This window comes from Lycium ferocissimum, chromosome 11 (assembly GCF_029784015.1).
Source record: "Lycium ferocissimum isolate CSIRO_LF1 chromosome 11, AGI_CSIRO_Lferr_CH_V1, whole genome shotgun sequence".
NCBI classification, from domain to species: Eukaryota; Viridiplantae; Streptophyta; class Magnoliopsida; order Solanales; family Solanaceae; genus Lycium; species Lycium ferocissimum.
The window spans coordinates 33,258,562-33,281,393 of NC_081352.1; the positions used below are offsets into that span (position 1 = coordinate 33,258,562).

A 22,832-nucleotide genomic window follows, 5' to 3' on the forward strand; every position below is an offset into this window, starting at 1 on the left:
AGTGTTCGATGTTCATATCAGACACATATCATGCATCTATTGATTTCGTATAAACACCCAATATAAATAAATATTTACCCTTTGTTATCTTGACTTATTTTAAAATAGTTAAATTTTAAGTAAAGTATGAACAAAAGCAAAATTATAACTTATAGCTAATCTTGCAAAAGTTTAACCTTTTTTTTTTTTAAGCAAATGGCTTCTATTAGTTTTAGTTTAAATTTATAATAAACTCACGGAACTTAATAAAATATACATGTTAACATATTGATATCCACAGTTTATCATTTTAATATTATGTATTACTACTGTTTTTACTAATTTTTAAACAATTGTACTCAATAAATTCGTATTATAAGTGAATTCCAACATGATTCAGTTTTCGAATAACATAGCAATTGTTCTGCCAAACACTAGAAAGTTGTGTAAGAGAGAATCAACAAAAGGAAACAATGACCTCGATAAACAATAATGACACTGAATACCATGTGATTATTGGGTCGACTTTCCACTTTGTTTAAATCTAAAAAGCCTATAGTAGTTGATGCATAGAGCCGTTGGGGTTGGTTCAATTCAATAATCTTTTCCATTAGTTCAACACGTGGAATGAACTAAGAAAACTCCCATAATTAATTGAGCAAAAATGAGAAGGAATATTGAGACGCTTTCATTGACCTCTTGCACCAATTTTTGGGATGAAATGATAACACTTTACTGATAAAATATTACTCCCTCAATCTCAAATTATCTGTCGTGATTTCTAAAAATAGTTGTATCAAATTATTTATCATTTATGAAGTTCAAGACAAACACAAGTTGGATCACTAATGAACTGAACAAATTAAAATCACTTACTGAAAGTAACAGAATTAACACAATTGCCTACCTACTTTTGCCTATCCAACTGTTATTTAGTAAGTACTTTTCCATCATCCTATTTACCTCACATGCTCCTAATCTTGTACACGTTAATTGCTACCTTCTCAATTCATGAAGTGTAGCAGGTGCCAAACATTGGGAACTATCACAAGAGGAGTTAAGGAACAGGAACAAGAGAAGCGAGAACCACTTAAATGGATGAATGGATTCTTTTTCGTCCTTTGTTTCCATAGCAACTAGGGATAAAAAAGCACCAAAGTTGTTGACAAACACGAAGTAAGAGCATGCTATTAGAGACGGTGCAACATATCCGTTGATTGTGTACAAACAACTTTCGATATATCTACCACTGCCTTGAGCCCTTGATGAATTTTCCACTATGGTCTCTTAGCCATTTTATCTTTTTGTTTAGAACAAATATGTCAAAAAAATATTTAAATCTTATAAAAGACAGCCAAATAGTATTATGACTGTTGATCTATTTTCTAATCACCTCAAGTTAAGATGTGCCGAACTGCTTGGCATATTACAGAAAGCTTCATGTGTATTTACATTGGAATGGTTTTTGAATCACTGATATTAGAAGTGAAAGAATAAAAACGACAGCATGCACAGCCGTTAACACTTGTTTTGCTGAGGCTGCATAGCAAAAATCACCTTGCCATATGTACAGTTTATGTATACAGTCCTGCAGGAAAATAATATAAAGTTGAATTCATAAATTGGCGGGTGTTAAGGAAACCGATGATATCGTTAACATATAAAGTGTATGGCAAGCAGGACAAGGAAACTTATCGAAATTCACACCAGAAATCAATTCTAATCTATGCTGCTCCGCACTCTCCAAAAATGTTTGTCGGATCCTCCAAAATGCACTACTTTAGGAGGATCCAACACGCACCTGGCGGCATTTTTAAAGAGTCCGAGCAACATAGATTTCCAGTATATGGATATCACAAGCATAAACAAGAAACTACAGATGAAAAGTTAATGTGGGAAAGAATAATATGGAAAGAAGAGACAACCTTGTCTTCGAGCAGAAGCACTAGCCTTGTATTAACAACTTCTTGAAGTCTAGGAAAAATTAATCAGATTGGCGCAGGTCTCTACTGAACCTTCCTGGGCACAAGTACTACAAAGAAAGAAAGTTGCAAATTCAAAAAACATTCAAAGCAATTCCATTTGTTGTTAGACAAAAGGTGGAAAAAGATACCTTCGTCCATACTGCAGAAACTTTCGGGGGGGAATATGGAATCAGGGTCAATTCCTTGCTGCAGAGGTAGAACACTAGCCACATTGGGTTTGCTGCAGAAAACCCAATTTCAGATGAGAAAAATGTTAACAGGCAATAACAAGCTAAAAAATGTTAAGGTGATCTTTTTTTCTTTATTGTTTAGAAAACTATAAAACACAATAGTCTGCACCCAATGTATATTGTAACGGAAGCCTGAAGATTTAATGCTCCGGGTGCTATAAAGAATTGATTTGATCACCTGGCCCATGAGGGAATAAATTTTCGAATGGGTGGATCTTCATCCTCATCCTCTTCATCATCAGAGCACTGATAAGGTGAGATCTCGTATGATTTCTCTCGACTTCTCTTGGCACCACACTCAGTGTTTGCATTAGGTTTACCCAATACACATGTTGCCTGTGCAAATAAATAAAATACATGCCAGTGTGAGGACTGAAAGCAACATTTGATCAGAAAATGCAAAACAAGCCTTCTATCTATAATTAGTTATGTACAAAATTTGTCAGCCAAGTTTCAGATGGACTGTGACCTAACAACTTCAAAATTCTGAAGAAACTGGAAGAACAGGGCAGGCATAAGAGTTACGAGAATATGATAAATAGGCTAGGAGAGCTTTGAGCAGTAGCAGCACAGTGCTTGTTTGTGTCTCAAGCAGGTAAATTCTTTATATTTGGCACAATATTGAACTGTCACAATTCTCCTGGCAGAAACAACATAGCCATTGGCCCATTCTTCAACTATAATATGACCTTGCCATGGGGATGCATCATCTCTCATCTTTCTTCTATGCAGGTTTCCGAAGAAAATAGGAAATGGAAGAAGGGAAGGCCTAAGAGTTCGAAGAATACAATTAAATGAGTAGGACTTGTTTGGGCAGTAGCAGGCCCCAACCACTTGCATCCAAGCAGGTACTTTTCTTTTGGCACAATAATAGAATGTCAACCAATTTTCCAGCATATATTAAAGAACCGGCTTTGGACCTAATTACAATCCTTGCTGAACACTATCAGATCCTTCTTATGTCAACTAACTTCACTTTTCAGAATAGAATAACATATGTGAATTGCATATGCATCTCATACATAATATTTTCTGAATGACTATTCGATGAAGCAAGACTGTGTCCTCTTTGGTAAGTGTTTCTCTCTTTTTCTAACCATGCTTTGCTAGGTTGCTTCTTGACGAAAGTCATGCTGGATTTGAAGAAATAGTGATAAAGTCTGGTTCCACTAGAGAAACTCATATATGGCTTAGATAAATAGAGGAGTAAATACTCAAAAAGTAGTGGAAAAAAACCAACTGGACAAATTCTAGAATTTTGAGAATGAGTTATGTAACGGTTGTTTTCATTTGGTAGTAGTTACACTGCTATTACAGGAGACCTTTACAAGCACAGTGGATTTATTGTTGACGTTTCTGCAGTAAATGCTACGCTAGGGGGCACAGCCGATGTTTTGAGAGTGCCTATTGAAGGAATGGGAGCTCAAAGCAATAGTGAGACACGACGTGGCAAAATAAAGGCCCCTGGGATTTTGGAACTCAAATCTTAAACTAGCCTACGCAAACGGGGTTTCAAGCTGTAGATAGCCTACTTCCACTGGATCGCAGTCAATCATAACATTTTCTTGTGTGTGTGTGTGTGTGGTGGTGGGTGGGTGGGTGTGGGTGTGGGGGGGGGGGGGGGATTTGATGCTTTGGAGAAAAGCTACTGCCCGTGTGTGGACAATCAGAACTTATAATGAACTTAGGTGTTGTTCACCTATCAATTATGACTTTCTACGGGGAGGCATCACCTTTTCATGATCAGTAGAGGTATCAGAAATGCGACATCTTCCTGGTGATGGCGTTGCTTGAAATGAATCATTTCTCAAAGTTTCAGTTGGTTTGGCTTCACTCTCTTGCTTCTTGAAGGTCTTTCCAACTCTTTCTTTTTCTTTTTGACACTTTTCCACGTCACTATTACACTTCTTTTTAGCCATCGTCTTTTCATCCTACAGAAAAAGTAATCAATAACTAGAACCAGCACAGTAAAATAGAAGCAGAAAAGTAAGAATGCTAGTAAGCAGAATGTTGCATACATTTGTGGGAAGTCCTTTATCTTTCTCCGCTCTTTTAGCATGTGTTTTATCGTCCTGCTCTCTCTGCTGTCGCCGTGCTTCTTCTACTCGCTTTCTTTTCCTTTCCCTCTCATTTTTCTCTTCCTCTTCCCTCAGCCTTTTCCTTGCTATTGCATCAGCTTCCTTTTTCTTCTTTTCCTCTTCCTTCTTTTTCTTGTGAAATTCCAATTGTTTTGAATTTTCTTGCTCTAATCGTGCCCGCTCATGCTTCATTGCTTCCTTCCTCATCTTACGCTCGTTCTCTCTTTTCTCTTCCAGGCGTTTTGCAGCTTCAGCAGCTTCCAGAGCCTTCACTTTTACGTCTCTCTTTCCTGTGGACAAACAAGAAAAAATAGTAATTACACCAGTAACTATCAAAAGGCAGTCCTTGATCATACAAGCTTCATTTTGCATAATCAGAATTAGCATTCAGGAGAAAAGCTGGGTGGGAAAAGTTTGCTTTACTGATCAAATATGCAAAGGTGTGGATATAACAGTTGAACCTTCAAAATTGATTTTCTTTGGCTTGTAACATATCATCACAAGGGAATCCAATTCAGTGAAAGAAAACAACTATGCCTCAATTGCAGGCAAGTTGGGGCCGCTTGGGCTCGGGTGTATGAATTTTCATGTCGCTGCATCTAAACTCATCTATATATTATCTAAAATAAAAATAAAACTAAAAAGCCCAACTATATGTTTCTATTAGGAATCAGAGTCTCCTAGAAAACATTGAACAAAAAGTAAGCATACTAACATGATTAAAACTTAATCCCAACTATATGTTGTCACCTAAATAGAGCTTTTGCTTCCACTATGTCATACTTTTCACTAGGTCCCCATGGAACTCGGTGAAAGAAAGCTTGTTTTAGTTTTTCAATCCTCATTTATGTTCCAGTAGAATGTGAACATTACAGTGAACTTCTTCCTACACTAAGTAAAGATCATATTTAACTTCTTCCTACATCACAGTGAATACAAAAAGCAATCTTCTTGAGGAAAAAAAAGAAGAAGAAGCTAGCAACCTAATCAGCACAGCACAACCAAAATAAACAGCTGAAACAAAGTGTGGTGAGAGAACTATAGAAACATGTTACTTTGTTAGCAGAATAAAGGAGGTGCTATTATAGCATAATCAAAGGCAAATTAGATATTGCCGTTGAATACTTCTGAAAGAGCCACAAAAGCTTCAAACTTCAAAACCTCAAAGCTCATGTATAACATGCTCAAGGCATAGTAGAAGCATGATACTCCATAGAAGAACAGTGGAGATGCTACAATGACAACCAAAGGCTAATTGGCTAATAGCGCTGTACTTTTTCCAGGGAAAAAAAGAACGCCGAGGTTTCTAACTCTCAAAATCAAAGTCCAGGGAGATCAGATTTATCGATACAAAACACCACCAAAGTTAATCGTGTAAATACCAAGTTAACAGAAAACTTAATTTACTTGTATCAATATCCTACTCTGCAAAGTTCTACCAAGACTAACGGATACCATTTGATGCTAATAAGCAGTCCTGCCACAAAAGATCATCAAGACTGTTCCAAATCCTTTTTTTCTCTTTTTACTTTTTTTTTATAAGGAAATATAGTTCCAAATTTTGCTGTAAAAGGAAAAATTACCTGTACACACAGCAGCTGCTTGTTTCTGTTGGACTAGTGGTATAAATGAAGTCATATTTGAGACAATGTTGTTATGACTTGGCCCTTTTTCTGAAAGTTTCTGTCTCTCTCTCTTAAAACTGGACTTAGCTGATAATTTTGGCCTGCTAGACCTCCTGAGGGATTCCTTACCTTGTTTAATTCCTTTTGCACCCATCGAAAAAGTTTGTTTTACCTTTGCCGCACTCATATTTCTGAAGCTACTTCCAAGCTTTCTCTTGGCTTTATTACGATACCCAGTGCCACTAACATCTGTATTGGCAGAATCCAAACTTCCCCTTGCATGAGACCTCTCAGCTGCAGAGACTGAAGCAGGAGGATTCAGACATGAGTTAGTTATATCAGCAAGTGGTAGTCCATTGGCATGACTACTCACTACCGTGGAATCAAATTCATCACGGATTTTACCAGCCACATCTGCAGTCTCATTCTCCTCACTACTATTGGGATCCTCCTCAATTGGGAAACACATGAGCTCCGGGTTTAAGTTCAAACCCTTCTCTGAACTGCTAGAATGTGACGGGATCCTTTCCCAAAACTTTCCAACAGGAGACTGGTATTGGTTTCCCGACCTCCCTCCAAATTGACATCCGTAAGAAGGTTGATAATCAGAACGAGGCATCTCCAGTTTAGAATCTTTGACTTCATCCACACAGCTATAACTTGCCCTAAGCTGTTTATCATCCTCTGACAAGAAGGTGCTCAGATCCAGGTGCTCAAGAAGGCCATTAGGTAAAGATTGATATAGATTTTGAGTGCGGTCAAATCCAAAAGAAGGCGTGTAATGAGATAAGGGTGTATGTGCACTTGCTGATTTGCAGATCTGCTCCAGAATGCTAGCACGCTGAATTGTTGTCTCATAGTTGATCTCAAGTTGGGCAATATCTAATTCTCCATCTGCTGTTGAGGCATCAATAATGAAACCCTCGAGCACGGGCTCAGATTGATCAGCATCAATGATATCCAAGTCTCTATTTTGTGGAGAAGAGCAAACAAAAGATTGGGAATATAGGCTCTGTTCTCCAATATGAGATTTTCTCTCCAAACAAGTCAAGTTTTCAGGATGATCCAACTCAACATTCTTTTCAAGGTGCAGTAAGTCTGGAATACCTTGTTCATCAGAGAACTTCTCAGCATTGGACAGGGGTTCATGTTCTTCTCCTGTTTCCAGTTCCTTATCAGCTGGTTCTTTAGACAAACTTGAGACATGGGATACACGCAACAGTTCTTCATCAGAAGAGGAAGCAGACTCGGTGCTGTTGTATTGCTTTTCAAAATATATCGCATCCTGCAGATAAGTGACATGGCAGAAATTATGTCCTAGATGAAGTTAAGTGAGCCAGCTTGAGTCATTAAGCAAATTTCAAAACAATATGCAGGTTTTCCAAACAATAAAATACCAGTATAAGTGTATAACCACAAAAGAGATGTTTACTTGGAAGAGTCACGGCTATTATCAGCAATCAAAGTAACCATGTGCTTCAGACAAAAAGCAGTAAATAAGGTAAAGAAATGAATGCAAAATTGATATAGGTCTGCCTATTGTGGAAGAGTCACAGCTATTTTCAGAAAGCAGAGTGATCATGTAGCAGTATATGGTAATGGACAAATCTTTGCAATAGTTCCATTAGTGTGAAATGGGACTTGCGAAAAAATGATTTATGTATAAACAAATGGTATAAGGCAAGTGTAATAGGAAATTCTTACCCCTAAACCTTGTCACATTAAATTATTGTATACACCGATGAAGTCTACTTGTGTGCACAAAAGTATCTGCGCATCATTTTGAATACGCAAAGGTATAAATTCATATTTAAGTACTGTACCACTTTGTTTTGCAGCTTCAGCAAGGAACCAATTCCTTCTTCCAAAAGACAAATTTTCTTCTCAGATATACCCATATTAGAACTCTTGGCTCGGATAGGTGTATGCTCCACAACATTGCCTGATTTCTCTTGAATGGTGTTGGAGTCGAAGCTTATAGCATCCCTCTGTATGTGATAAAGCTTTGACATTTGAGAGCTTGGACAAAGAGAAAAGCAGTTAGTTTGCTTATCTTCAACTCTTTTCCTCTTAACTTGTGGCCACGAATCCAGCTTAACAGATCTGAATCTGCCATCAAACAAAGAGGACTCCCTTGGATTTTCAGTTTCACTTGATATGGAAAGATCGAGATTCTCTTCATCATTGTATCCAGATTGCTGGAGACTCCACGTAAGCATGTCATCCTCTTTCTGATGGGAATGCCTGTCCATATTGTGCTTGCAACACGCATCTCCATGACTATTTTCACCATCCAAACAAGATAAATTTGGATCATTTGGCATGCTAGGCTGTCTCTTTGCATCTGGGGAAATGGAAGTCGGGTCTTCAAGTTCCTTCGCCAAACAATCCTGGAAATCACTGGTCACCCTTTCGGTCAAAGTTGAGATGTGACGTGTAGCAGCAGTTTTAGTGTTGACAACATATGAGGCAGGTAGACATTGAGGATTCCTGTCACAACTTTTACCTACCTGTCCAGCCATGGGGAAAAAGGTTTCAGCGTTAGATAATCTTGAAAGCAATACATAACTCTATATTGGTAAGCAAAAGTTGAGTAATATGTCAGCGGAACATTGTTCTGCCTGGATACCACTAAAATTGTGTAGACTCTGAGTATTTACTACTTATAACATAAGTTGTGCGGACTCTTAACTTTCGATGCCGCACCCGTGTTGGATTCTCCAAAAATACATTATTTTGGGAGAATCCAACACGCATCCATTGACATTTTTGAAGAGTCTGAGCAACATAACAAATATAGACAACATAAAAGATAAAAAAGATCACACAGGAATATAATGATTGAATTTGCATAATAAAAGCACGCGCTAGTGCTTTTCAATAAAAGGCCATTTGCAAGAAAGCAGATTTAAGCTCAAAGTGCTTCTTCACGTACCACTTCATTTAGCAGCTTTGGCAAGGAAGCAGTTCCTTTTTTCAAATAACAATTTTTCTTCTCGGATATACCACCACTAGAACTCTTGGTTCTGGAAGGTGTATGTTCCACAACATTGTCTGTTTTTTCTTGACTTGTGCTGAAGTTTAACTTTAGAGCATCCATCTTTATCTGACAAAGCTTTGACATTTGAGAGTTTGGACAAGCAGAAAAGCAGTTAGTTTGATTGTCTTCAATGTTTTTCCTCTTAACTTGTGGCCATGAATCCAGCTTAACAGATCTGAATCTTACATCAAACGCGGGCTCAGTTGTATTCTGAATTTCGCTTGATACGGAGAGATTGAGATTCTTATCATCATTCTGTCTAGATTGTACTGGACTCCATGTAAGCATGCCACTCTCTTTATGATGGGAATCCCTATCCATATCACACTTGACACACACATCTGCATGACCATTTTTACCATTAAAAGAAGATAAATTTGGATCATTTGGCGTGCAAGACCGTCTCTTTGCATCTGGCGAAATGGAAAGCGGATATTCAATTTCAAAGTTCTTCGCCAAGCAATCCTGGGAATCTCCAGTCACCTTTTTACTCAAACTTGAGAAGTGAGGTGTAGCAGCAATTTTGGTGTTGGCAACATAAGATGCTGGTAAACATTGAGCAGTCCTGTCACAACTGTTACCTCCCTGTCCAGCCATGGAGAAAAAATTCAGCCTCAAATAAGCTTGAAAGCAATGCTTAACTTTCTCTTGCAAAGTAAAAGTTGAGTTACATGTCAGCAGAGCATTGGTCTGCCTGGGTGTGACAAAAATAGACTACATAAAGATCCAAAATTTCATATAAGGAATAGATTGATTGAACTTGCATGATAAAGGAGCACACACTAGTGATTTTCCTTCTGAATAGAAGGTCGTATTGCAAGAAAAGCAGGTCCTAAACTCAAACGGTTTCTTCATGTAGCAGCCAAAAGAGGGTACATCCACCCTCTAAAATAAAGAAAGAGGTCAACCATCTGCCTTTTGTTCACTTGGCTAAATATTGAAAAGGATCCAAGGTGTGCCAGTAAATAGAATATCAAGTTCCTATGAGTTACTGGAGAACCTCCCAAAACTCTGAATGCAAAAAATAATGCTAGTGCCGCTATTCAAAGATGAGTTGTATAACATAACTTAGTGTATCAGCCAGCTACAGGAAATATGGCATGAGTGTAAGTTTTGATCACATTATGATATAGATACCCTCTCTCAAATCTTAAGTATGTCATTTGCATTAGGAACAAAACTAACAAGCTCATGAGTGAACTTAGTTACAATGAAATGACGAACTTATCAAAACTTTCTGGCACAATAACCAACTTTAGGCTTTATCAAGTAGTAGATGATCCTCTTCCAAATTATTAGAAGAATGATTAAAGCTACTTTATCAGATATTTGAAGCTATTCCCCATACACCATGGTTAGAAAGAACAAAGATATTTGTAGCTTTTCAGATTCTGCAGGCATCCAAATTTCGAAAGTAAACATATATGCCTACTGAAATACATAGAACTCTAAACTTAGGAATACCTAAAACTTCACTAAAGATTACATGTCAAGCTATTATGTAGATCTTTCATGAGGACGTCCTGATTAACCCCATATCAAGAGAACCATACAACAAAAAACTGTTAATACAGTCCATCCACAATATCCTAAAAATAGATAATGAAGTGTAAAAGTAAAGACGTACTAGATACGAGGAACATATTACTTTGACATGCAGCCTTACCAAGATAGACAGTGAAGACAAAAAAGAATGCATGTAAGACAAACATATGTGCGGAACATACCACTTCAATCTGCAGCTCTACCGATGAATTATATGATTCCTTTACGCTGAGTTCAACAAGATTAGCATCTACATCATGACGACCAACATCATTTGACAGTGTCTCATCATCATGCAGATGAGAAGATTGCCGAGAACATTGTCTGCCCTTTGACCCATATTTAGTATTCCTTGATGCATGATGTTCGTTCATATCTGATGCCCATCCATTCATTTCGGTACCTGCAGGCTCTCTGATTTTCGTAGTAAATGAACTCCCTGGAACTTCGTCTAACTTACTTGAAATTGCTTGCTCAAGTGTTGACTGTTCCCTAGATAATCTATTATCTACGGGACTACCAGATATCTTCTTTTCTGAGGTTGGTACCAGTGAGATATTGGAAATTTCACCTGTTGATTTCAAGCTCTTCTCCTCAAAGTTAGGAGTAAAGGTCCTCTTCAGGTTACACTCTTCCCTGTCATCAAAGTCAAGTTGTTTTGGCTTCATTGGCATAAAGCAATCATGCGGAGGATTGGCAACCACATGTTCCACTCCCACTTTTGGTTTAGAATTGCTGGTTCTAGACCTGCAGGTGGGAGATCCTTCAATCACAGCTTCAGTGTTACCTTGCTGATCATGAGCGTCATTGTTATCAGAGGAAGGACTGATCGATTTACTGCCAGTTGGACAATGAGTGTTGTAATCTTCATGTAAAGACTTCTCTGAATCAGCAAACATGGAACCCCCACCTCCAGAACCAACAACAGTGGAAGTATCAACAGGCTCTATTATGACTTCATTGTCCATGTTACTTTGTGTCATTGGGCTCTTATGGTCCAATCCAAGAGAAGGTCTAACTGATTTCGAAGAATCAAGATTGTTAAATAGCACTTCCGATGATCCACCAATTGCTGGGGCAAAAAGACCAGTGTTCACCCTATCAGAAAATGTAGATATAGAGGCATGTGAATCATCATCCAGACAAGGCAATTTTTGGGCCATACTCCTGGATCTTGTGATTCTACCGCAAAAATTACCATTCTTCTTCTTAGTCTCTTGGTAGCTTTTGACTGTTCGCTTGTGAATACTAGATGTATTAGCCACTTGCAATGGCCTATCTGACACACAACCTGCAGAGCGTGCTTGGGTATGATCATCTTTCTGAACTACGCCAGCAGAACCATCCACTTTAAGAGAATCATTTATACAGTTCACTTGTTTGCAATTACTTCTGGACCTTGTGACTCTATTTACTTCAATCCCCTCATGCTGGTGTACTTCTACAAATTCTTTCAACTTGCTGACTTCAGTAACAACAGGAATAGATTCCCCCAGGTGGTCTGCCTTGTCTGAACCATCAGTTAGTTGAGAAGCAGACAAACTTGTACTTTTGGAAGCAAAATTGCAACTATGTTTGTGCGTTGAATGGCTTTTCTGAGCTGTAGCAAAAGAGTTATCCACTTTTGTTGTATGACTTCTCTCAGCAACATCAGACAAGTTATCCCCTTTCAGATAATAATTCACACACTCAAGACACTGGGTAGATGCTTTATGCTTAGAACTTTCACCAGTATGTAAACTAATCACTTTTTCTTCTTCATGATTTCTTTCAGCTGATTCCCTAAATCCACCACTACTATTACTAACTACACAAGGTTCAGACCATTTTTGTGACTCATAATTGTGATCAACTTGTTCAAAAGTAGAAAGACCAATCCCTATAGGAGCAACATCACATTTTTTCTGCTGACTGGAGCAGCCCGTCACTTCTGCTTGTGCACTATTTCGAAGCTGAAGAGCCTTTTGTCTAGACTTAGACCTCTGAATTCTAGCTAGTGACAAGTCTAAATCATTAAAATTGTTCAGGACTCTTGCATCTGTCTGATCTAGGGGAGAGTTAACACTTACATCAGGCTTAGGAACAGTATTCAGAGCACATTCCTGGTTATTATCAGGATCTACAGCTGTATTAGCTGTCCCATCTTCGGGGTGAGGGCCTTTGTAGGGAACATGAACCTCCAAGAATGTCCCATGAGACCTATCTTCATTGTCATCTCTGACAACTGGCCTCTTGTTCAATGAGCAACGAGCACTAGCATGGCGTGCAGTAGGTGGCCGTGGAAAATATTCAGAAATCAGCTGTTCTTTGTTCAGCTCTGGAAAAAAAAAAAGGGAGAAAATATCATCTAGGCGCTCCTTCGACAAAGCCAGAACATGAAAAGACTATCGTACTGTAGAAAATGCCAATTGAAAACTTCAAAGTTGTATTTGTTGAGGAAAAAGAAGACACCTTTCGGATAAAAGTTATGTTTGAAAACCAAAGAGTCAGAGTATATAAACAAGCAGATTTTCCCATATAAAACAGTAGGAAACGGTGAATAATGAAGAAACATGAAAATCCTTAAATCTTTGTTGTTCGAACTTCAACATCTCAGTCTTTGACAGATAAATGAGAATGTAAATGGAAAAAAACAAGCAAGTTTTCCTCTTTCAGTCACATGCAGTGGGTTGCTGAGTACCACTGCACACACTAAGTATATTTCTAAGAAATATTTAACTTAGCTAGCGTTTGGCCATAGATTTTGAAAAATTATCTTCAGAACATTTTCAAATTCCAAAAACTGGTCGAGAAAATTTCACTTCCACTCACAAAACTTCAAATTTTTTCCAAGAAAAATGCATTTCCAAACACAACTTCAAGAACTCAGATTTATTTCCAAATCTCTGTTTGGCCGTGAAATTTGATCAGGTTTTGAAAATTTATCTTCAACTTTTTTCCAAGTAAAATGCATGTCCAAACACAACATTCAAAAACTCATTTGTCAGTTTTAACTAAATCTATAGCCAAACACTAGCTAAACTATGTATATCGAAGTCGATCCAAAGGTAGTGGTTGACCTGCAGGTTACACCGAAACCCTAAAACACTTATAACAACAGAAATTGGAGAAAATAAGCTTGAAATGAAGAATTTACCTTGCTGAGAATTGCAGAGCCATGAAGGAGGATTAATTTCTTGTATTTTACATTTAGTAGCAAGATGTTGACTATACCGGTCAGTATGTTGCTTCACTAATTCAATTATCTTATGCTTTCTATCGAAGATTTCTACGAACAGATCCTCCACCGTTGTCGTCGACATTGTTCATCCAAACGTCGAATTCTACGCCGTCCGGTAGGTAGAGATCGACGTTGTAATCCACAAACGACGTCGTAAGGGGTTTGTGAATGAACGTTAAGGAATGGTAGAGATCAGTTTGGGTTGAGCGCGGATTTAGGCGTTTTCAAATTTTGGTGAATCCACAAACGACGTCGTAAGGGGCTCAGTTTATATGACTTCAAATAATTTTTTAAAAATTCTCCTTTTATCCGATTTATAGCTATACAAACATTCAAAACTTATTTTAGATCACAGGTTAAAATCTTTTCATGTTTATTAAATTTTGTGTCTTGTTAAACACCGTTGACGGATGGAGTATGAAGTAAAAATGTCTACCTAAAGAGTAATGTGTTTTTCTTATTTATTTTTTAGTATTTAATTGGTGATTTTTTGAAAAATATTTTTTAATTATTTGATTGTGCAATTTGTAAATTTATGGATGAATTCTGATTATTGGTTCTTTAGTTATGGGTAAATTCTGATTTTGGTCCCTGTGATATACGATTCAATATATTTAACCTTCAATTAATTAAATTTTGTGATTTTGATCTCTTTATGTAGAAAATATGTTATATTTAAACTATTTTTAAAAATATATTACCTTCAATTACGAAATAACAATATAAACATGACATATCACACAAATAATTAATTAGCAAAACAGTTAATACTTCAAAAAAAAAAAACGTGTGATTATTCACAAGCAGGTGGATCAACAATGCAAATTTCAAGTAATTGAGAGTTAGCCAAATATCACAAGTAATAAAATCATAATTATCATACTCAATGAACCAAGAGTGCTACTATCTCCTATATTTACTAACTGAGTTTTTAAGTCGCAATTGTGATTTATATATGGGAAAATGAGGGATCTATAAGTTGCATTTAACAATCGTGATTAATTAGTCGTACTTGTCAACTGTTATTTATAAGTCGTTTAACAAACGTAATTATAAGTCGTAATTTATCAGTTACGGTTTTGTAACGCGATTTAGTCTGAATTAATAAGAGAGATCAATGTGCGAATATCCTTTTCAATCTACCTCGTGATTGAGAGAAATGTGTCTTACTTGATCGGTACCACTCCAATTGGCTTGGACCGAATACGAAATTACTGGTGCTCGATCTAGTGGTATTTTTGTGGGGATTCTATTTATAGTTGTAGGATCTCTTTCAAGATCATTGGAGTTCCTTTTTGGGTGGATGTAGGGTGACCATATATAGGTGGTATGGCAGGGTGGGTCTAAATAAAAGGTTACAAATTCCCAACTCATTAAGGGCGAAGGACAGATAGCTTGCTTCTCGCCTTGACGGATGACGACTTTTGTAGTGGTCAGCCTTCTTATTAGAAAGTCTTCTTGATCGAAAAGCCCCTTTCTGACTAGTAAGGATGCATCAAGCAAAAAAACTTGCACGAAGAACATTTTCTTCTCTACCCCCTCTCTCTCCAAAGGCCAACAGGGAGAGATTGCATACCTTTCCGTTATCAAACTTAATTATAAGCCATATTTATCAGTTGTGATTTATAACACATTTATAAATCATATTCCCTAATCGCAATAAGTCACATTTGGCAAACACAATATATAAGTTGCATGCCTCAAACACGATATAAATAGCATTTGTCATTGCGATTTATAAGTCGTATTTTATTGAACAATTTACTCATTTATAAGTTGAATTTATATTTTTCTGTGATTTATAAGTCCCACGTGTCAATCCTGATTTATAAGTTGTATAGGTGAGTGGATTAATAACTCGTATATAAGTCAATTTATAAACTCATTCTACAAGGGAAAAGAGCAAAAAATGCTCCTTAATTATAAAAGTAAAATAAGTTTGCCATTCGTTTGAATTTGGTCCTAAAGATGTTCTTATTGTTAATGGACTGACTCACATTTTCCCCTCAACTATGGAAAGCAAACAAATTTTCCCTTCATTTGCATTTGGTCTTGATTATACTTATTGTGTATTTTGTATACAAGGAAATTTATATGTTAAGATTATTGTCTTATGAGGTGGCACTCCATCTCAATAATAAAATATGTCTAATGGATAAATATAAGATGTAAGAGATCCCTTAGTTTTGAGGGACAAAATTTGAGTAAGTTTCTTGACATATTTGAGATCAAATTCAAACAGAAGAATAATTTATTCCATTTTTCATGATTGAGGGATAAATCCGAGCGAGTCCACTAACGATAAGGGGCATATTTAAGATTAAATTCAGCTGGGAAAGTACACCCAATCACCTTGGAAATGGACAGTGTTGAAGTTTTTAGCCGCTTATCCCGTTGACAAATTTTCAATGTCAACGACAAAACTTGTTAAACTTGAAGTTTTGCCCATAAGACAAGTAAGATTGAAAGTTCAATATCATCTACTTTCAAAGTCAATATTCTAAATTACTATAGCGGAGGACAAACTTATTTTATTTCTTATAATCAAGGGGTAATTTTTTGGCCCTTTTCGTATACATATGTAATTTGCTTATTTTTGGAAGTCGAATCTTGAGCAAAAATTCTTGGGGTCAATTGGTTTGATGTATTAGTTTATATTGTGGTTCTAAGACATGGATTGTTATATAGAGATTAATACAATAACAATAACATTCCCAATGTATTCTCATAAATGAGGTATGTGTAGAGTAGGATGTACGCAAACCTTGCCCTTACCTTTATAGGGTAGGGAGGTTTGTTAATTCGTGCGTAGAAGGGCGCTATCTGTCGTACCGTTCACTCTATCTATTCATGGAATTTTCTTTATTTCATTTTTGATTTTATATAGGCTCGCTCCCTCTTTTTCCAAGAATTCATCCACTTCCCTATACTCCATAGGGCCTTCTCTAATAAGGAAAAGCCTTCCATTTCCGTCAAATGACCCGGCCTCCCCTGGCTATTCCACTGTTCGGGCTCCTTTTCCTTTTCCAATAGACCATCGGCTCAAGAGTTTGTAAATATTAATAATACATAATTATTATGCGGATAATATATAATGTAGAGAAAAAAAAAATTCAAAGGCCCTTTATCTTTGAGTTTAGACTTAAAAGTAATTTCTTTATTTTTGGGATAATACATAAACATGCCTTCAAATTTGACCTCAGCTGACAAGTTATTCTCCAGCTTTGGGTGTGCACAAGTAGCACATCAACTTGTATAAACGCGTAAGCACAAATACTGATGTGGCACATAAATTTTGGAGGTGTCTAAATAATCATTTTGTAAGTTGTTGTGTTTAACTGACAAAGTGGAGACAAGTTGAGGTGTCTACTAGTGCACACCCAAAGTTGGAGGGCATATTTGACAGCTGAGGCCAAATTTGAAGGCCCATTTACGTATTATGACTTTATTTTACATAAAGGCACTAATAGTCCTTCATGTTCCAATAATTGGTGAGCTTTTACGGGTGTTCGGAATGATGGATAAGGAAAAATAGTAATAGGATAATAACTTATAAACTATCCCACCATATCCCTTATTTGGTTACTAATCCTTGAATAAGTTATCTCAGGATTAAAAATAGTACTGAGATAAGTTATCCCTGACAGAAGGTGAAATAACAATTCCAGGACTAGTTATGCCAGGATAAAATAATATAAATGACAAAAAAGCCCTGAGATCCCTAAGCCTTTTTTCTTCTACTAAATAATGTGGAGGGTATTTTTATAAACAAACAATTTTTTCTTAAAAATTATGCATGTTACCAATTACTTTTTATACAACTAACCAAACAATCAATAAGATATAATATTAAGATAACTAATTCTAACATAAATAATCTCAAGATAACTAATCTCAACGTAACTAATCACATCATAACTTGTCTTCAAACCAAACGACCCCTTAATTCTTGTCCAAGCTGTGTCTTTTATTTTTTATTTTTTAACGGAACGTAGGATTCACGTGAGAAAATATTCATCCAAAATATGGACTTCACTTTCCCTGTTTGTTCATTGCTCTTAATTGCAAACTAAACCCAATAACGAAAACTCTCATTTGAATTCAATTCGGCAACTTAATCAATTATTGGAAGCAATCATATTTGTTAAGACACAACCAGTGTTCAATTTGTATCGAAAATACTCTTCACCAGCAACATGTCTAGTAAGTAGCCAATTTTCTGTGCCTTTAATTAATACCCAGGTTTCCAAGTTTGAATATTTTGATAATTAATACCCATGTTTGAATATTTTGATAAAAGATTGTGTAAAAGGCACAGTGATTTAATTTATCCCATCAATATTCATGACATAACTTTTATGACCTTTCACCTAAAGCTAATTAATATTTACTGTCCCAATTTATGTGGCACACTTAACACCTTTTTATGTTTATCACCAATTTAACTCTAAAATTCTCACTTTACCCTTAATTAAGAAAATGAATTTTAGCCACAAAAGTTTATTTGGTTTTGTTTTTGAATTACGCATTCAAAATTCTTTTTTTCCTTTCTTAAATTCCGTGCTCCCACCAAATACTCTCATATAAATTGGGACAGAGGGAGTAGTATTTGGGAGTTTAATTTAGGTGATTTTTGTTACTCTGATGCAGTTTCATGATTTATTTTTATTTGTCTAGTGTGTTTGTGATCCTACCTCAAAGATATGTCTTTTTGCTCCAAAAAAAAAAAAAAAAAAAAGAAAGAGAAAAGATTTCAGTTTAAAGCAGCTTTCATTCATTGATAAGAAAAAGAAATTTTTTTTGAAGGCAGATTGAATATTTGGACTGATGATAAAGTAGAATAAAAGAGAATTCATTCATCATTCACCATCTTGAATAGAGATATGTTTTTTCTCAAAGCATGTGCTATGACTAACAGATGTGTGTCTGCATTAGTTGGTCGTTGATTATGCTCTTAACTAAACCGAGAAGTTGTGTTTTTGCTAACCATTTTACTTAAATTCATAGGCAAGACTGATATTGCTTTACCGATGGATAAGTTGTCTTTGGATTTAACAAAGCAAGTGGAGGGGCCAAAAAGTCCTGAAAGGAAGTAAGTTTAGCATGTGATCATTGGCTTGCATTCCTACATTAGTTTTAAATGTCTGATTTAATGTCTAGTAGATTGTCACATCAACATTGGCTCACTTGTTTTACGATTGCACATTTACCTTTTGATCTTACGTTACAGCTGCCAATTCACAATTGTTATGAATTATGTTTGTTTATGGTAGGGTCTGCTATTAAAGCTTCCAAAATGTTAGTTTTCACTTTTTTCCAGAAATCTAATGTTATTTATATTGGAAAGGGACATAGGTCAATCACGCCAAAAAAAGTGGAAAAGCTTATTATAAGGAAGCAAAATTAAGTAGTTTGTGTCTGCGGAATGTGTTAACTCTCACAACTGTAGTAGTGTGTTGAAACACTTCCGTGGTGTATCAAAAGACATGCACAAAAAAGTGGGAAAGAAAAAAAATGAATCAAGATCTGGATATACTTACCTCGCCTGCGTATTTAGGTTTATTATGGATTTCATTTTATGATTTGTTCTTTACCCTTCTTCCTGCGATTAGTTACGCAGGAACTTGCTAACTCTCTCTCTTCCTACTAGGAAAAGGACATATGTAGTTCTTGTATCAACAGGAAGTTTCAATCCTCCAACTTATATGCACATGCGTTGTTTTGGTACGTACTGTCCAACCTCTACAATGCTTCTCTCGCTGACCTCTTTTCTTCTTTTTATCCCTTTGTTTCCCCCTCGGTTGAGCGAGGGATGGAGGATTGTGGGACTGAAGGAGGTGTATGTGCGTGTGTACCAAGGAGAAGAATCTTCTATGATTTTTCTATTCAGATGAAAGTGACAAGGCATGTATAGTCATTAGTCTTCAAGCACATAAGCTGCTCATTTTGTGCAAGCTGAACATATGCGTTAACAATAACGGGAGAGGTGGTTTTGGTTAGTTAAATTTAAGTTGTAGTTTGAGTCCTCTCAAGGACGGGCTCCTTTTTTTGGGGATAGTAAGAGTGAACTTCATATTCTTTCTCCAAAAACTATGAAGTTCATTTTATCTATTTACTGGATTTTGCTAAACTTTTGGCGATATTGATTCAGAGTTGGCAAGAGATGCGTTGACATCAGAAGGGTTTTGTGTGATTGGAGGTTACATGTCACCAGTAAATGATGCATATAAGAAGAAGGTATCTAGTCCAGGCAGTGAAACTGCTCAAAATGTGTAACTGGTAACAGCATAAATAAAAAGAAATTTTTTACAACTAGCATTGCTATTATCACTTGCTTCTGATCATCATGATGTTGCATTCTGAATCTCAGTCTATATTGTTTCTGTTCTGGGACCTGAAATTGCTTTATACTAGCACGTCCTGTTCTTAGTCATGAATTTCTTGATTTCTTTAGCACTTTTGCAGGTCAAATATATTTTTAAGAAATTGAACATGGTTTGTATCTTGTGTCAATGTTACCGACGCACATAAAAAGATCTTACTAATGTATTTGCTCCTTATTTTTGCAGTGTCTTATATCTGCTGAGCATCGTGTTGCAATGTGCCAGTTAGCCTGTAAAAGCTCAGAATTCGTTATGACTGATCCCTGGGAGGTCTCTCTCTCTCATATATGAATATATATATATATATATATATATATATATATATATATCATCTGTCTCCTCCTGCTTCTCCCCACCAGAAAAAGAATATCCCAAACCTCCCTTTATAATGTGAGTAGTATTAGGGTCCTAGTTGGCATGATTGCTGCTATTGGCTGCTTTTATATTTGATGTATTTTACACCATTGCCTCAGTCCGATACAAACTAAGTTACCATCATCCTGTCAATGATTTTTCTTGAAATTAATTTTGCAGGCAAGTCAGGATAGCTATCAACGAACATTGACAGTTCTCTCCAGAATAAAAACCGCTATCAGTGGTGGAAATTTGGCATCCACTGGTAAGATCCGTAGCTGAATATGTCAGTCTGTGTTGGAATTGTGTTGATAGGAATTCGGTCTGATGGTCAATGATTACATGAGAAAGTTTCAATCCTCCCGAAACCAGCTTTTCTTTTGGATAATTTTTTTTCGTTCCTACGAATTTGTTTATACTTCTGACACAGGCTTGACGTGTATTCGTGAAAATATTTCATTTACCCCTTCCAAAACCTCGGGGTTGTTGCATGCTTAGTGTGTGTGTGTGTATATATATATTGGTTGTTACCACCTAATAGTTGAATAAAAAAAACTTTTTTCCCCAACCAAACAAATATAAGAAAATAAAGAACAAAAGTAAACCGACTGGAAAGAGAAGAAAGTAATTTAGGTATCGAACCGTAACTTCATCTTTGTTTGAGCATTTAGTTAATAGATCACTGCGCAGTTCATTTCTGTTGTGGAGGTAGCTTTGTTGTGTACTGATGTGTACTTTGTGTGCTTCAAAATGAATGTTGTATTCTCCATTTGATTCTTCCAATTTGATGTTCAGTTTGTAGAATTGAATATTTTCACTTATTATATATAATGGCAAGTTCAGTTACTCGTACTTTTCCAGATCAGTTGAGCAACCATAGTCTATCAACTAACTTGTCAGACTTATCTTAAATCAATGCACGTGTTAGTTACTACCTAATAAACTATTACTTAGTTGCTATGCAACCCTAAGGGAGGGAAAATTTGTATTATCTATTCAAGTGAAAATTTTGTTTATTTTATTGTTAGATTGCAAACTTCGATGCAAATTCTAACAACGGTTATTTTTCTTGCAGAAGACCTCATGGTCATGCTTGTATGTGGTTCTGATCTGCTAGAATCTTTCAGCACACCTGGAGTTTGGTTACCTGAGCAGGTAAGTCAATTTAAAAGAGTTTATCAGAAGCGAAATACCTCCTCCTTCACGTTGGACTGAAGTCATGCTCTTATTATAAGTTTTGTGTAGAAGAAATAGGATATGCTCATCTGTTGATTTTTTAGGTCAGGAGCATATGTAGAGACTTTGGCTTGGTTTGTGTTCGGAGAGGTGGTCAGGATGTTGAAAGGATCATTGCTTGTGATGATATTTTGAATGAATATAAGGTAAACTTCATTAGGAACTCCATCTCTTGTTCCCTTGTTCTCTTGAAGCTCATTGATTGGCTAGTAGTAGTGGACACAGTAGAGAACGTGAAATTATTGGTCGAAGGTTACATGTAATATACAGTGTACTACATGTAAATTTGCAGAAGAATATCCGAGTTGTGGATGAAGTAGTGCCAAATGGAATCAGTTCAACGGGACTAAGGTAAAAAATCGTCCATTTGACTAGCTAGGAGGATATGAAATGAATCTTGCATAAATTTGGTGGACAAGCTAACTATTCATTCTCATGTCAGGGACTGCATCTCAAAAGACTTGTCAGTGAAGTACTTGACAGCCGATGAAGTGATCAATTATATCAAACAACACAACCTTTACAGAGGGCAATGATCTGACAACTGAATCAGTAGTTTCCTTTTTTTTGTTTTTTGTTTTTGTTTTTTTGTGTGTGTGTGTGTGTGAAATAAGTGCCAAGGACAGATTCTCCAGCCTGCTAAGGGAGATCATTGTTTCATGTGATTAAGTGAACACAAAAACCTCAAGATTTCATTACGAACTGCATCTATATATGAAGCAGACAAACTTTATTGATTGATATGTGAATGTTCTCTGCTTTTCCCCTTCTCTTCCCCTTCCTTCTTTTGTTAACTGGCTACTCGATTCTTTATGTTACTAGGACTCTTCAAAAATACCACCAGGTGCGTGTTAGATCCTCCAAAAATAATGTGTTTTTGGAGGATTTGATACATGTGTGGCGATATTTTTGGAAAGTCCGAGCAACATAGAAGAAATACAGATATTTTATTGGGAATGTATATAGTAGACAATATTACATCACAACCAGGTTACTTTGGTAAGCAACCTGCTACAGAAACAGTACTTGCGTTACCTTCATACATAATCCAAGAGTTCAAGTCCCGAAGGACATTAACGTTACCATACATAGCTAGAACATTAGAGGTGGTAGCATTTACATTCTTAACAAAAGTAGTAGCTTCATTGTGGTTTCTT

At 36.4% G+C, this 22,832-nt stretch overlaps 2 protein-coding genes across 3 annotated transcripts; one reads left to right on the forward strand and one right to left on the reverse strand.

Moving 5' to 3' along the window:
- Positions 1-1,301: 1,301 nt before the first annotated feature.
- Positions 1,302-13,796, reverse strand: LOC132038659 (uncharacterized). The gene is made up of 11 exons (XM_059429341.1): positions 13,619-13,796; positions 10,665-12,799; positions 8,833-9,522; positions 7,721-8,407; positions 5,856-7,182; positions 4,213-4,562; positions 3,928-4,125; positions 2,373-2,530; positions 2,093-2,184; positions 1,905-2,011; positions 1,302-1,567 (listed from the first exon to the last, which is right to left on the reverse strand). Exons 1-10 carry the CDS (start codon positions 13,782-13,784, stop codon positions 1,986-1,988), a joined length of 5,829 nt encoding a protein of 1,942 aa, XP_059285324.1. The 5' UTR covers positions 13,785-13,796; the 3' UTR covers positions 1,302-1,567; positions 1,905-1,985.
- A 3,932-nt stretch (positions 13,797-17,728) lies between these two features.
- Positions 17,729-22,416, forward strand: LOC132036856 (nicotinamide/nicotinic acid mononucleotide adenylyltransferase). 2 transcript variants are annotated; one of them, XM_059427255.1, is made up of 10 exons: positions 17,729-17,905; positions 18,710-18,794; positions 19,353-19,426; positions 19,854-19,939; positions 20,272-20,355; positions 20,620-20,704; positions 21,518-21,594; positions 21,720-21,821; positions 21,968-22,026; positions 22,118-22,416. In XM_059427255.1, exons 1-10 carry the CDS (start codon positions 17,899-17,901, stop codon positions 22,209-22,211), a joined length of 753 nt encoding a protein of 250 aa, XP_059283238.1. In that variant the 5' UTR covers positions 17,729-17,898; the 3' UTR covers positions 22,212-22,416. The 2 variants fall into 2 exon arrangements, with proteins under 2 accessions (XP_059283238.1, XP_059283237.1); XM_059427254.1 differs by having other exon boundaries at positions 17,748-17,905; positions 21,515-21,594.
- The last annotated feature ends 416 nt before the right edge of the window (positions 22,417-22,832 follow it).